Below are 13156 nucleotides of genomic sequence, written 5' to 3'. Positions count from 1 at the left end.
AGACTCTGGATCCCCAGACAGTAAAAGTCTGCTGCACTTATCACAGACCTCTGCAGGTGTCCTGTATACATGACGTCTGACTGGGACTGTCATAGCGCAGTTGTTGGTGAGAGGCACCCTGGGTGGACTATAACCACATAATTAAAGGCGTCGACAGGGAACTGACATTGCATGAACAATGGGTTTATCCTGAGTCCACCAAAAATCTTGCACTGAACTGCAACCATTAAAATCTAGTAGATCTGTGACACACTAGCTATATAGGCGAATCAATAGTCAAAGTAAACATTAACTTTCCTATCATGGCATCACTGGAGAATTATTTGACTTCTTATGAGACACATAGGCAAATAAACACTGACTGTATAGTGATGGAGTACTAGTGATGGTAGTGGCCCCACAATAGACAGAACAATGCATAACAATTCTAGAGTAATGTAATGACATCTTTTTTATCTAAACTGAAATTTTTGTTTGCCACTTGGGGGCAGCAAAAGAACCTGTCAACACATCACCTTAAAGTTTCCTCCCGAGGGACATCCCTTCCCAAAGGAGGAGATGCAGACAGCATTCTGGCAGAGCAGATTTAAATTGGCTCCCAGAATTCGTCTGGGTCCCAGGCTACTAATACCAGTGATATAATACATGTGAGGAACACTTTCACCCTACCGGTGATGAATTTATAGCGACTATATGGTGGACGGTACCACCATCGTGACCCCAGCGGTGACCCAGGAGCCACGCCCCCTTCACGCCGTCAGATGACGTCACGGGTCCTGTCCCCTGTGGGACGGCGCGCTGCAGAGGGGACAGACGCCGCACCAGGACCGGGACGCGCGTGGATCACAACAGCTGGAAAGTTTGCGGCTCCTTTTTTTGTGCAACATCTGGCTCTTTGACGACCTCCAGGTTCACAGCAGTAAGGTTAATAATTATGATGTATTTCCGTAGGTTTGGGTTCTGTGCCTGCTCTGCTCTGCTCTGCGTGCGTTCACAGCGCGTCGGCGTCACTGCAGCTCGAGTGTTTCAGCTGCTTTGCTTTTCACAGGAGTGGTGATCATTACAAACCATTGACGAAATATAGTTTTGTCAAAACTCCGTCAGCTGTGTCACGTGTGTTGACCCACAAATGAAATGTATTATTATTATGATTATTATCATTATAATAACAAGTGACGGTGGGGCTCAGGCTCTCATATCCTACTCACTACACGGTGGCTCCTCCAAGAACTTGTGTTTTGCACTAACCATGCTTAACTGATTTTTAAAATGTGAGTTGTACAGAGCATATTATCACCCTCATTGTTAATAGGAGAAAGAGAAAATGTGTCTGGATGGTCAATGCTTGTGAATGAGGAAAGAGCATAAACTGGTGAAAATTCCCACGAATTACATTTTTGACAAAAATGATAGAATATTTGTGGTCAGGCCTGTTACAGTGATCTGTACTTACTTATTTACCCAGTGGCAGACTTTGGAAGGTGCAGCGATTGCAGGGGACCTTGCTGCAATCAGTCTTTTTCAGCATGAACGTATATGAACTTTAAATTGTCTGCTCCTATTTAAAGGCAGCAATGTTTCAGGTGGGCAAGAGGAGTGAGACTCCGAGAGGGCGAGGACCAGTGCACACTTGCAGAAGCATCGACATTGAATGGAAGGAGGATTTAACAGTTGAAAAGAGAGTTCAGATCCTGCCGGCTCTCTCCCCCACACACCGCCTGAAGTCCCATTTTCACTGAGTACGGTGATGCCTTGGCTAAGACCACACTGATACGCTTTAGTGTAGAACACATCATATCTGCTACGCTTGGACCTGCAGTTCACACTCGTCCATTTTCCACGACACTTTCCACACTGCAAAGCGTTGCTTACTCTTTGTCATCGGTCCAAGCACAGAAATCCCTGGTTACATAAGCACATGCATGACCAGTATATGTATAGGTGATATGTTTTCAGGTGTGATCATATGGACAGAGATGACTTCTTTTACATTTTCATTTCAAAACGCTAATGTTTTAATGTGGATATAGGCTTGGTTATCAATGCACACTAAAATGTGGCAAAAGTTGGGCCCACTCTGCAGAAATGAACTGTCTAAATATAAGGGATTTTTTTGTATTATTGATAAACACTGGAAACAAGTGAATTTATCTGCCAGTTCCAATAAGATAACTACACTTGTTTAGATCTCTTGAAATGTGAAAAAGTTTTTTAGACATTATAAAAGTGATGAAACACTCATTAAAAGTACTGCGTTGATTCAAATTAACTCAAAACTAGCTTGTCAAGTCTTTTTTTCCCGGTTTGCTTTTTTCTTAATTGAGTGTGAAGACCCTAAAACCAGAGCTACTAAACAAGATGATTGCGTAACTCAAGAGCTGTCGTCATCAGCTTTTCTTAAATCGATAAATAAACTCCAGCACACATAATTATTTGTAATTCAATAGAATTGCTTTCTGAACAAGGGCCTTGCAACACCCATTATACAAAGATTACTTGCGTCAAAGGACTGAATTCAATTTCAAGAAACAGTTCCCACAATGAGCAGCTCTGAGACTGTGGAGAGAGAAAAAACTCTTTGAACAGGGCGAAAACATCATCCTCCACCTGCTATTTACAATGGTAACTTATAGTAGATTGTATTGAAATAGTTACTTAAAACTTCAACAGAAAATGAAAAATGAAAAATTGTTACTGCTTGTTAATAACTGTGTTGATGTTGACACAACACCAGTGTTTGGAATAAATATAATAATGTGACTTGACAAATCCCCAGTGTGATTTGTTCTTACAGTTTAAAAAAAAGTCTCAAAAGACACAACATGGCCTCGAATAGTGTCTGTGTCAGTTCTTCAGCTCGATGTACATGTACAATAACTTCCTTTAAGAACTTCTGGCAAAGTAAGAAGAAAAACAAGAGCAATATTCTTAAAAGAATCTTAAAAATCTTACATAATCTGCTGGTGAAGAGGATATTGTCAGAACACGATCAATAAGACTTTTACGGCTATGTGATTGCTAGTCTTGGTTAGATCAGGAGTGTTTTGCAGTGCAGTCATCATGCTGCATCAGACGGGCCTGCAGTCAGGCTGTGCAGTCGCAACTCTACTGGGCACAGTGAACTCCTGTCTTCCCCTAACATCACTATAATCTGCCTTAACTCCTACTCTCGACCGACCTTTCCTCTGTACTCTATCTGCCCACGTTCAATTATTGTAGTTGCCCCGACTGGCTCGAGAGGCAACTTCGGCTGAACAACCACCGTCACTACAGTTTTCACTCGTCTTACAAAGAGCCACTAATGAGCAACCCCTCTGGTTGAGTGATGCCCCCTTACCAGATAGAGGGGCATAAAGAAAATGAGAGTGAATTTGAGAGTAAGTCTACAGCAGGTGTTATGTAGCAAAATATTAGAAGCGGCTCAAAATGATTTGCAGCCTCAAAAAGAGTCGATTAATCCGTGAATTGTATAGTTGAACTAACTTTTTCAAAGGATCAGCTCATTTGTTCATGTATATGTTTTCACTCATCAGAAGGTTCTGTCCCGTGAATGAGGCTGTTTGTGGTTTTAATGTGGCCTTGGGCTTCACATGGCGTTCCTGTGGCTGATTGCAGCCAGGTGTCTGCTCAGAGGACGAGGGTATTGAGGGCAGCCTGCTTCGCTGCCGAGCACCAGCTGCTGCAGTCTCAAATAATCTTGTGGGAAGGCTTGTCGTAAAGCTAAACATGCCCTTGCCGAAATGAAACACTCTCTCCGGAGCACAAATGATGTTACTGTTGCTCATTTGGCCACTGCACTTATTTCATGTTGAGGCGGTGTTGCTAACTCATTACTGAGTTGCACATGCTGCTATGGTCGTGTGATTCCGAAACAGTATCATTCCCAGCTGTGCATGGAATCTGGTCAGTTTTGTAATGGAGAAATGAGAGCAGGGGAAATACTTTAAATGTTGCCTGATGTGTATCGTTGTTTTGACCCACAGTTAAAGCAACTTCCAACAATTTAATCTTGACACTTTTTTTCCATAATTTGGAATTAGTTCCAGTAAAAACAGACCTAAGAACAGCCCAATTACTTTAGCATCGTTTCCAGACATTGTCGGCCTCAGCATAGGAGTAAAGAGCAGCCATAACATTTATTGGATGACATGATGAAAACCAAAAGAAATCTAAATTTAAAAAAATAAAAAATCATGCACAGCTTCAAAGATCCTCCTCTGGGGACAAGTTATCAAGTTAAAATAAGTTATGTGTAGGCCCCCAAAAAAGACTGTGTGTGGGTTTTTTTTGAGTTGGACACAACTTGTTTGGATTAAAACAACAACTCCGTGATGGTAGTATGCATATATACGTGTGTGTGTGTGTGTGTGTTTTCCTGTTTGGTTTTCACATTCCCATAACCCACAAGTAAATAGCCCAAGGCTCTTAACCAGTGTGTCTTAAAACCTAAAACCAACTGATTGCATCTGCTGCCAAGAGCCACATTTAGGAAGACAGGGCTGTGTGTCTGTCCCTTGTATGTTACATTCCCAGGAAGTGTACGGAGGAGAAGCTGTGAGAACTTAAATGCAATGTTGTTTCAAGCCCTCTTTTGCAGCTTTCTGTCCCTTACACACAGTTTGTGTGTGTGTGTGTGTGTGTTTGTGTGTACTTCTAGTAATAATAATAAGAATTGAATACATTAATGTGAAAACACTGCACATATCTTGATGTGTGATCTGTGATCAGTCTGACCATCGATGAGGTCATTGTCTTTCATATATATAGATATAGATATGGATATAGTACTTGCCAAGGACTTAATTGACATTATCCAGAAACTACCCAGTGTTGTACTACATATGAGTACATACTGTACAGTGTATTTAACCGCTATGTACATTTTCCTATACACACATATTATTTCTTTATGGATTTTCTTACATCACCAGTTTTGCATTGAGGTCAACAACTTGTTGCGCATTCGAAGTGCAGCAGAACAAAGGCGTGTAGAGGTTTAATATTTGCAGGAACTAGGCATGCTTCAGTTGTTGTTAAAGACATTCATTTCAACTAAGCAGTCTGGAGCTTTTCATTGAAGGATGCCATATTTGTATCTTCATGACGTACGATATTTTGCTCACAATTTCACTGTCTTGCCGCCATGACTTTTCATTGCCAAGTGCTCTTCTCTTCTCTGCCTGCTGCCATGTCTTCAGGTTGATATGGTGAACAGCAGAGTGGAGGCGCCTGCAGTGGCAGTGATGGGCAGTGGCGGGGGTACGCCAGGCAGGTCATGCGCAGGATGTGGAAGTGGAATCGTAGACCGCTTCCTGCTCTTCTCCATGGAGCGGTACTGGCACACGCGCTGCCTCAAGTGCTCATGCTGCCACGCTCAGCTGGGCGAGTACAGCAGCACCTGCTACAGCAAAGGAGGCATGATCCTCTGTAAGAACGACTACATCAGGTGAGCCCCACTGATGAACTGGTCAGGTGGCACTCAGCTCAACTCATTTAAAGTGAATGATCGTAACGTGGTGAAGGGTGAACGGTCCACATTTATTTAACGCTCTATATGGACCTTTTCTAGTCTCAACGACCACACGTTTCACTCATTCACGATTGGGGTTCTGGGACCTCTCGGTTAATTTTTCGATTTTCCAAGAGGCGTTACCAAAGGATGCAAACCAAAATGCTTCCAGACGCAGGTGGATAGCCCTACAACCAGTGAGAGCAACGATTCATGTGACTGTTGAGCAACGTGAACAAAACCCCACCCGCTAATAGATAGTCGGTTGTGATTGGACCAGCAAGTTTTCTGCTGGATGAAATCCCTTACCAATGGTAGAGTTCCAGACCGAGTCTGGCAGAGCAAATGAAAAGAGATGTGGTCAACACAACATGGCTCTCAGCACCTGAGGCAACAGTGAAAAGGAGGCCTGTGAAATGCCAGCTGACTGTGGTGGTAAATCAGGCGCTGAGGGTTTTTAAATGAATTTCGGTCCCCTCATCTGCTATTTTGCTACTCTGAGCAAGAACGCCTAACAATACTTCACTTACTAAATGCATGAGACCAATCATACAATTTCCAATGATGGCACTTTTGTTTTTCATGCATCATGCACAAGACCCATACAATGTATTTCTGTTCACGCCAGACTGGACAGACAGTCTTGGTTCAAGGTTTGTTAGTTTTGAGTGACAATACACAATAGGTGCCGCATCACAGGATATGAATGCAGCCAACTTCATCCTCAAAAACAAAGAACCTTTACTCGTTTACGACATTTCCACTTCAAGACATCTCTGCAGGACGCAATGATTCAGCCTGTTTTCATTTAACCTTCATGAACTCGACATTAACTGGCAACTGTACAGTCTAAATTTAGTATGATCATTGACATTGAGTATTTTCTAGTGAATTCCATTTTCTTTGTTTGACTGTTATTGACAAACAGAGGAGGGGAGTGAGAAAACACAAAGAAGAATCATGGTCCAATGTGTGTGTCCTCATGCCTGCGGTCTGTTCTTTGTACTTGGTGTGCGAGTGTCTGTGAGCAGACTGGTGTAACACAAATAGGGACTCTGTTGGTGCCTACATCTCAGGGGCAAACACAGGAGTCAGTGTGGAAAGCCACAGCTCAAGGCCCGCTGAGGTGGAACCAGGAGACTGCAGACTTTGTATATCAGTCCAGTGGTTTTTAGGACCTAACTGGTGATATAAAGCCCTCACTGTACTGTCAAATTACAGCAACACCTTTAAAAAGACACACAGCAAAGTCATTAGAGCATTGCTGTGTAATGGAAGAAATTCCACAGTCAAGTGGGTCAGCGACTCAGATGCACATCAAAATGCGCCTAAATGATACTTTGTTTGTGACTAGCCCACAGTTAAACTTATTCAGACCTCTCTAAACTGAGTCGGAAAAAAAACGTGACAACATTCTGCACAACTGTCTGACAATTGCTCTGTTCTATCGTATTTTAATCAGGAGTCTGACAAAGCTTCAACATGTGGTTCACTGTTAAGTTAGTTACGTTTTGTTCCAAGGCAAACGAGAACACTCAAGTATCATGATAATAGAATGTACCATCATATTGTTTGGCCGTAGTAAGAATATAAGACAAAGAGTCAAGTAACCCCGAGAGTTTGCGAGTCCAGAACTCTGAGAATTTTCTCTTTAACAGAGCAAACAAAAAACTGACTGGACTTCCTCAGGACCACAGTGCGGTCCACATAGCAGCAGCGTGTGAAGGCACCTCTCCTCCTTGCTACAATAAGGTGGAGGCAGAAATGGCTTCAGTCTAATGACTCGACCTTAAGGAGGAGGAGATAACCTTGGGTGAAAGGAGGACCCCTCCTCCTTTCACCCAAGGTTAGGTCGCAGTACCCCCATGCCAATGTTCCTGTGACAGACATGCAAGAGGGGTGCAACAACAAAGAACAGAGATCTCCAGCCTTCTCAGCAGAGGCATTGGAAATTTGGCCCTGTGAGTCCATCTAATTAAGGTTTTAGGCTCATTTAATCTGTCAATGGCCACGTAAAGTTACGAGTCTACATTATGTTGAAGTTGCAGATGCTGTTGATGCACTGGTTGTAAAATGGCAGAATTTGTTTCTGCTTTTCTGGTTTGCAGGCTGTTTGGACACAGTGGTGCCTGTGGTGCTTGTGGACAGTCTATACCTGCCAGTGAGATGGTAATGCGAGCTCAAGGCAACGTCTACCACCTTAAAGTGAGGGTTACACATGTTATCATTGGGCTAATCTTGATAATGACTTGATACCATATTACTACAAATGATACGATTGAGTTCACCATCAAGTCCTTCTTTTTTCAGTGTTTTACCTGTGCGACCTGTAGAAACCGCCTGGTCCCGGGTGATCGTTTTCACTACATCAATGGGACGATCTTCTGTGAACATGACCGGCCAGGAGGAGGTCTGCACAGCGGACACCCAACTCCACTGCAAGCCAACACTATGATGTCTGATCAGAAGGTGAGAGACCATTGTTCCTCTCATCTTCAACACAAAATGGAGGAAGTGAATGGAGGAAATAAGGGAAGTGAACCTTTATATAAAAGGTGGCGTAACAATGCAGATGTTTCAGGATGTCAACATGTGTTTGTTTATTTCCTTGTTTATAACCACCTCTCCATTCTTTACAGGTGTGCTGAGGAGGAGGATCGAAAAGAAACGAGTGTGTGCCTTGTCCTCCACCTTCCTCCCCTGTCCTCCCTCCTTCTCACTGTGAATTCTGCCATTGGCGACCTCCCTCCATTCTGATGGGGGGATTATCTAACTCCACAGTCTTGATACATAATGGTTTTGGTTTCAACTGTCTAACAGCACCTGACTTGTCTCAGTAGACTAAGTCTTGTGCACCATTAGAAGAATGGGGATTCTGAAGATCATTGGACATTATTTATATATTAGGCTGTTTTTTACTGTGAACTGTGACTGGTAAGAACAAACATGGCTATGGGGGGGGGGGGGGGGAGACTCCTGTAGGAGGTGAACAATATTTCCTCAAAAACACAGAGCACCATAAGGTCCATACTGGTGGTTTTTTTCCTGATTCATCCAATTAGCTAAAATTTGTTTATATTGTAAATTCTCAAATTGCCTTTATTTCTGTTATTATCTATTATTGTGCTGTATTAGGCTTCAATACTGCCCCTTCAATGTCTCTTCCTCAGCTGACCTTTATTTGTATGTGCTGGCATTTGGAACATGGTCATTATTTAAATACCAACTTCTATACGATAATTTATAATACTAAACATTCCTATCAATCATTTTGCAAAGTGTACCATCAGAATTTTAGATGGATTTCCAACATTTGCAGTTAGTTGGCTTTTTCGGGAGAAAAAATGGTATGCAGAAGGTAATTCATCCCTATCAAGTATTTGCTACCTTTCAATTGAATTTCAAATCATGGCATGAACTAGCTGGAAAGTACTCTCAAAAAATGGAATATATGTTGTTGAAAATGGTTACCATCATCACCTGCTGGATGGATTACTATGATATTTGGTCCAGACATTAATGTTCTCCTCAGGATGTATTACAATAATTTCGATTTTTCTGACTTTTTACTGGTGCAGCTAAATTTTAAATGTATCCAATACTTTGGTATATGATCCGGTCTAATCTACAAAATTACATTCCCCTCAGCCTCAGTTACACAAGTGTTAATGTCAGTATTTTTTAGCAAGCAAATTAAACTACATAGTGAATGTGGTCAACATTACAACGTTGTATTTCATTGTTTTATACTGTATTTACTCGAAGGCCTGTGAACTCAACAATTAAGCTTCATGGAGAAATTATTTTACATTTGTACACAGTATTACAGTGGAGATATACACAGATTCAGTAGCAAAGCAACTATGGTACTACAGGGCCAAGAAGACCAAGGTGCCCCCTCCATGTACAGTAAATGCCTCTCTGAATACTTCACCATAATGTATCTTTTGTTTCTTAAGGTGTTGATGAGAGTTCATCCTTAATATTTTTAGGGTTATACAATGTTTATAATTGTGTTTAGACAGGTTGTTCTACAAGAGATTTCGCAGCTGTGAAATATATTGTATATTCTAAATGTTTATTGCAGTACTTAGTATCATAGTTTTCCTGCTAAAACAGCTGTTCATTAGCCTGGGTACCAGATGAATTCTGGGAGCTCATTTCATTTGCCCTTCCAGACTCGGTCTGGATCTCCTCCATTGGGAAGTGATTTCCCTCCAGCAGAAAACTTGCCAGTCCAATCACAACCGATTATCTGATAGCTGGCGGGGTTTATACCGTGCCATGGAGAGAAGCGACTTTTGTAAACATCCAAGATGTCAGCTGCTGATGAACGAGCATTTGACTATGAGTATCTGATATCTTCATATTTCTCCCACAAAAACGACAACACTGGTTCACAGACATTGTGGACTCTTCATCCCATCATCTCTTCTCTGCTCTTGTCTGTTGACATTTTCACGTTGCATGACTCGTTGCTGTCACTGGTTGTAGGTCTATCCAACTGTGTCTGAAAGCATTTTGGTCTGTGTCCGTTGGTAACCCCTACAAAATCGAAATTGAACCGAGAGGTTCCAGACTAATATGCATTTGAGTATTAGTTTGGCTACGCTAAACAAAAAGGACTGGGGCTGTCTTTACATTTTCAAAGATAAATTCGGATGATATGTTTAATGTGCTCCAATATCCTGTGTTGTGTGCTGCAGTATATGAAACATTTAATATGTTGGTAATGTGTTTTATTGCTTTAAATTTGCATAGAAAAGAAAATGACCTCTCAGAAGAGCTGTGTCTTCTGTGTGATAAGGATGATTTGGCTACAGTAGGTATAGAAGAGTTACGGTGCTGCTTCAGACTGAGGAGAAAGTAAGGAGGGCTTTTGGTTCTCAGACAAACATGGCTGATTACCCACAGGAATGGGATTTCAAAGGCCTGAGCGGAGGCCATTACAGAAGCAATTAAACTGGGATGCGCTGGAGGCCTGCATGGGCTTGAGCTGTACTCCAGTGTTGCAGCCTAATGAGGCCTAATCTGGTGAGGTGGTCTAATTAAAAGGTACGGATCTTTTTGTTATGGGCACCAGGCAAGCAGAAGTTTGTGCTCTCGGTAGTTGACTGAGGGGAAAACGTACGTAATGGCAGAATATGCTTTTTGCAATTTTCAACCATAGAAATTTAGTTTTCTTTCATTCTTTGTCAGTTCAAATTAAAACATAACTTCATATTTATAATATGTTTGCTGGTCTCTGATCTTTCTAAGGTCTGTGGTTTGTTATGATTGCTTTTTGGCATGAAATGTACCTTTAAATTTGCCTTTTTTAAAATCTGTATATTTGGCAAGGAAACTATGAGATCATCACGCTAATTTTAGGATAATTCCTTTTCCATATTGTTTGTGGCATTCTACAGAGCAGAATTTAAGGCAGAGGTGAAGTACGCAGGAAAGGGAAGAGGCACACATGAGTAGCCAGCTGTGACTCTTCAAATTAACAGGCCTGGAGAACTCAGCAGCTCCTGTCACAGGGTTAGTGCAATTAGCTTCACATTCACAGCAACAATGAGGCTTTTAACGATAGTCTTTCAAAGTGCCCTTTCATAATGGTGGAGGGTGAGCCCTTTCCTCTGGTTTTTCAGTCAAGACTCCAAACCTCAGTCACATCAAGTTTCCCCGTAATTGGCTTTTGTTTTGTCTCTTTTGTTTGCCATGTTAGATCACTATAAAGTATACCGGTTCCACAATCCAGTTTAAATCCAGCTTAATTATAAGGTTGGTTCCTCCAACTCTCATTTACAAAAGATGCAAAACTTATCTTTAAAATGCATGAGATGAGTTTGCCAGTGCATTGGCATTAATGTTAGTATGGTAATGTTAGCATTTAGCTAAAAACTCTGCTGTGCCTCTGTTCCAGCTGAGGGAAAGGATTTGTTAGTTTCTTTGACCAGTTAGTTCCTATAAAAGCGGCCTTCCATTAATTTCATCATCCACAGGTGTAAATATAACACTGACATGTTAGCACCTGTGTACCACCCAAGTGGCAACCCACAATGATGTCAAGCCTTGATTGACATCTTTCCACGTCTGTGGGCAGTTCTGGCAGACACGAGAAGGTTGACCTGCAACGGGACAGTCCGGTGGAGGAGCATCTGATGATGTGAGGTGTAGTAAGTGAAGCAGTAGGCTTGTGTCACTGCTCCAAACGCAGTCCTCGAATTCTAGCTGTGAAAGCTGTGAGAGGATGTCACAGACATACAAGAGGCAGTTTGATGTAAATAAATTAATAAACGACTGAGCTATTGAAAATGCAAACCCTTCAAATATGCATATTAAAGCATAATGGTCACTAATATTGATGCTTTGGCATTTCATTTGGCTTTTTTCCCAAACTAACAGCTGTGAAAGCTGTGAGAGGATGTCATGGACATATAAGAGGTGGTTGATGTCAATAACTTCATAAAGTACGGAGTTATTGAAGACACAAACCTTCAAATATGCATATTAAAGCAAAATGCTCACTGATATTGATGCTAAAGGAGGAAAAAGCATCAAACAAGCATCAAAAACAAATAGACCAAATTCCTGCAAGGTTTCAGAAACTGAAACTGGTTCTTGTAAATATGGAAAACATATTGATCAAAAACCTTTACAGTTCACAGGATTGATGTTGTTAATTTTTTTATTCCCTATAATTGAGCTCAGGCATATTTTTTGTCAAAATAAGAGCTGTAGTGAGACCACGGGAAGTACATATTTGTGTGAGGTGATTTTGATGACCCTGCAATGTACAGTAGTGAAGTTATTTCAGTGCTTTCAACAACATCCAGCCATTGCTACTGGGTGACAAGCTGCGGTTGATGGGTGTCGGTGCGTCCACTGTCTCCTGGATCACTAACTACCTGACAGGCAGGCCACAGTTTGTACGACTGGGCCGTGTTCTGTCTGACATGGTGGTGAGTGGTACAGTAGCTCCACAGGGGACTGTGCTGTCTCCTTTCCTGTTCGCCGTACACCACTGACTTTAAGTACAACTCTGAGTTGTGCCACTTGCAGCAGTTCTCTGATGACTGCAGTGGTTGGGTGTATACGGGATGGACAGGAGGGAGAGTACAGAGCGCTGGTGGACGGGTTTGTGGAGCGGGCGGGAGCAAATCACCTGCTGCTGAATGTGGACAAGACCAGAGAGATGGTGATGGACTCCAGAAAGAAGAGAACAGCTTCACAGCCCCTTTTCATTCTGGGGGAGGAGGTGGAGACAGTGGAGGACTACAAGTACCTGGGAGTCAACATCGACAACGGACTGAACTGGAAAACCAACAGACTGGCTGTGTGCAAGAAGGGGACGAGCAGACTCTACTTCCTGAGGAAGCTGAGGTCCTTTAATGTGTGCAGCAGGATGCTGGAGATGCTCTATCAGTCTGTTGTTGCCAGCGTACTGTTCTTCACTGTGGTCTGCTGGGGGAGCAGCATCGGAGCCAGCGACACCAACAGATTGAACAAACTGATCAAGAAAGCTGGCTCCGTAATAGGCTGCAAGATGGACGCGTTTGAAGCAGTGGTGGAGAGGAGGACTATGAACAAACTGTTGTCCATCATGGATAACCCGGACCATCCTCTCCACCTCACACTGGACAGACAGCGGAGCTCCTTCTC

The 13156-nt window shown here is 42.3% G+C and overlaps 1 protein-coding gene across 6 annotated transcripts; it reads left to right on the top strand.

Annotated features, from left to right (window-relative positions):
- The first annotated feature begins 639 nt into the window (after positions 1 to 639).
- LOC118300696 (LIM domain transcription factor LMO4.1) lies at positions 640 to 10739 on the top strand. Of its 6 annotated transcripts, none has more exons than XM_035625342.2 (6): positions 640 to 919; positions 1584 to 1739; positions 5199 to 5446; positions 7618 to 7714; positions 7820 to 7978; positions 8149 to 10739. In XM_035625342.2, the coding sequence occupies exons 3-6, from the start codon at positions 5205 to 5207 to the stop codon at positions 8155 to 8157; spliced, it is 507 nt and encodes a 168-aa protein (XP_035481235.1). In that variant the 5' UTR covers positions 640 to 919; positions 1584 to 1739; positions 5199 to 5204; the 3' UTR covers positions 8158 to 10739. The 6 variants fall into 6 exon arrangements, with proteins under 6 accessions (XP_035481235.1, XP_035481232.1, XP_035481234.1 ...); XM_035625339.2 differs by having other exon boundaries at positions 1569 to 1739; XM_035625341.2 differs by having other exon boundaries at positions 640 to 924.
- Positions 10740 to 13156: the final 2417 nt, after the last annotated feature.

The sequence above is a fragment of the Scophthalmus maximus genome, chromosome 2, assembly GCF_022379125.1.
Source record: "Scophthalmus maximus strain ysfricsl-2021 chromosome 2, ASM2237912v1, whole genome shotgun sequence".
NCBI classification, from domain to species: Eukaryota; Metazoa; Chordata; class Actinopteri; order Pleuronectiformes; family Scophthalmidae; genus Scophthalmus; species Scophthalmus maximus.
This window is presented reverse-complemented; position numbering and strand designations above follow the sequence as displayed.

Coding starts and splice junctions, on each gene's coding strand:
- LOC118300696 (XM_035625342.2), top strand. CDS start 5,205: ATGGTGAACAGCAGAGTGGAGGCGCCTGCAGTGGCAGTGATGGGCAGT. Junction 5,447..7,617: donor TGTAAGAACGACTACATCAG/GTGAGCCCCACT, acceptor TCTGGTTTGCAG/GCTGTTTGGACACAGTGGTG. Junction 7,715..7,819: donor GCAACGTCTACCACCTTAAA/GTGAGGGTTACA, acceptor TTCTTTTTTCAG/TGTTTTACCTGTGCGACCTG.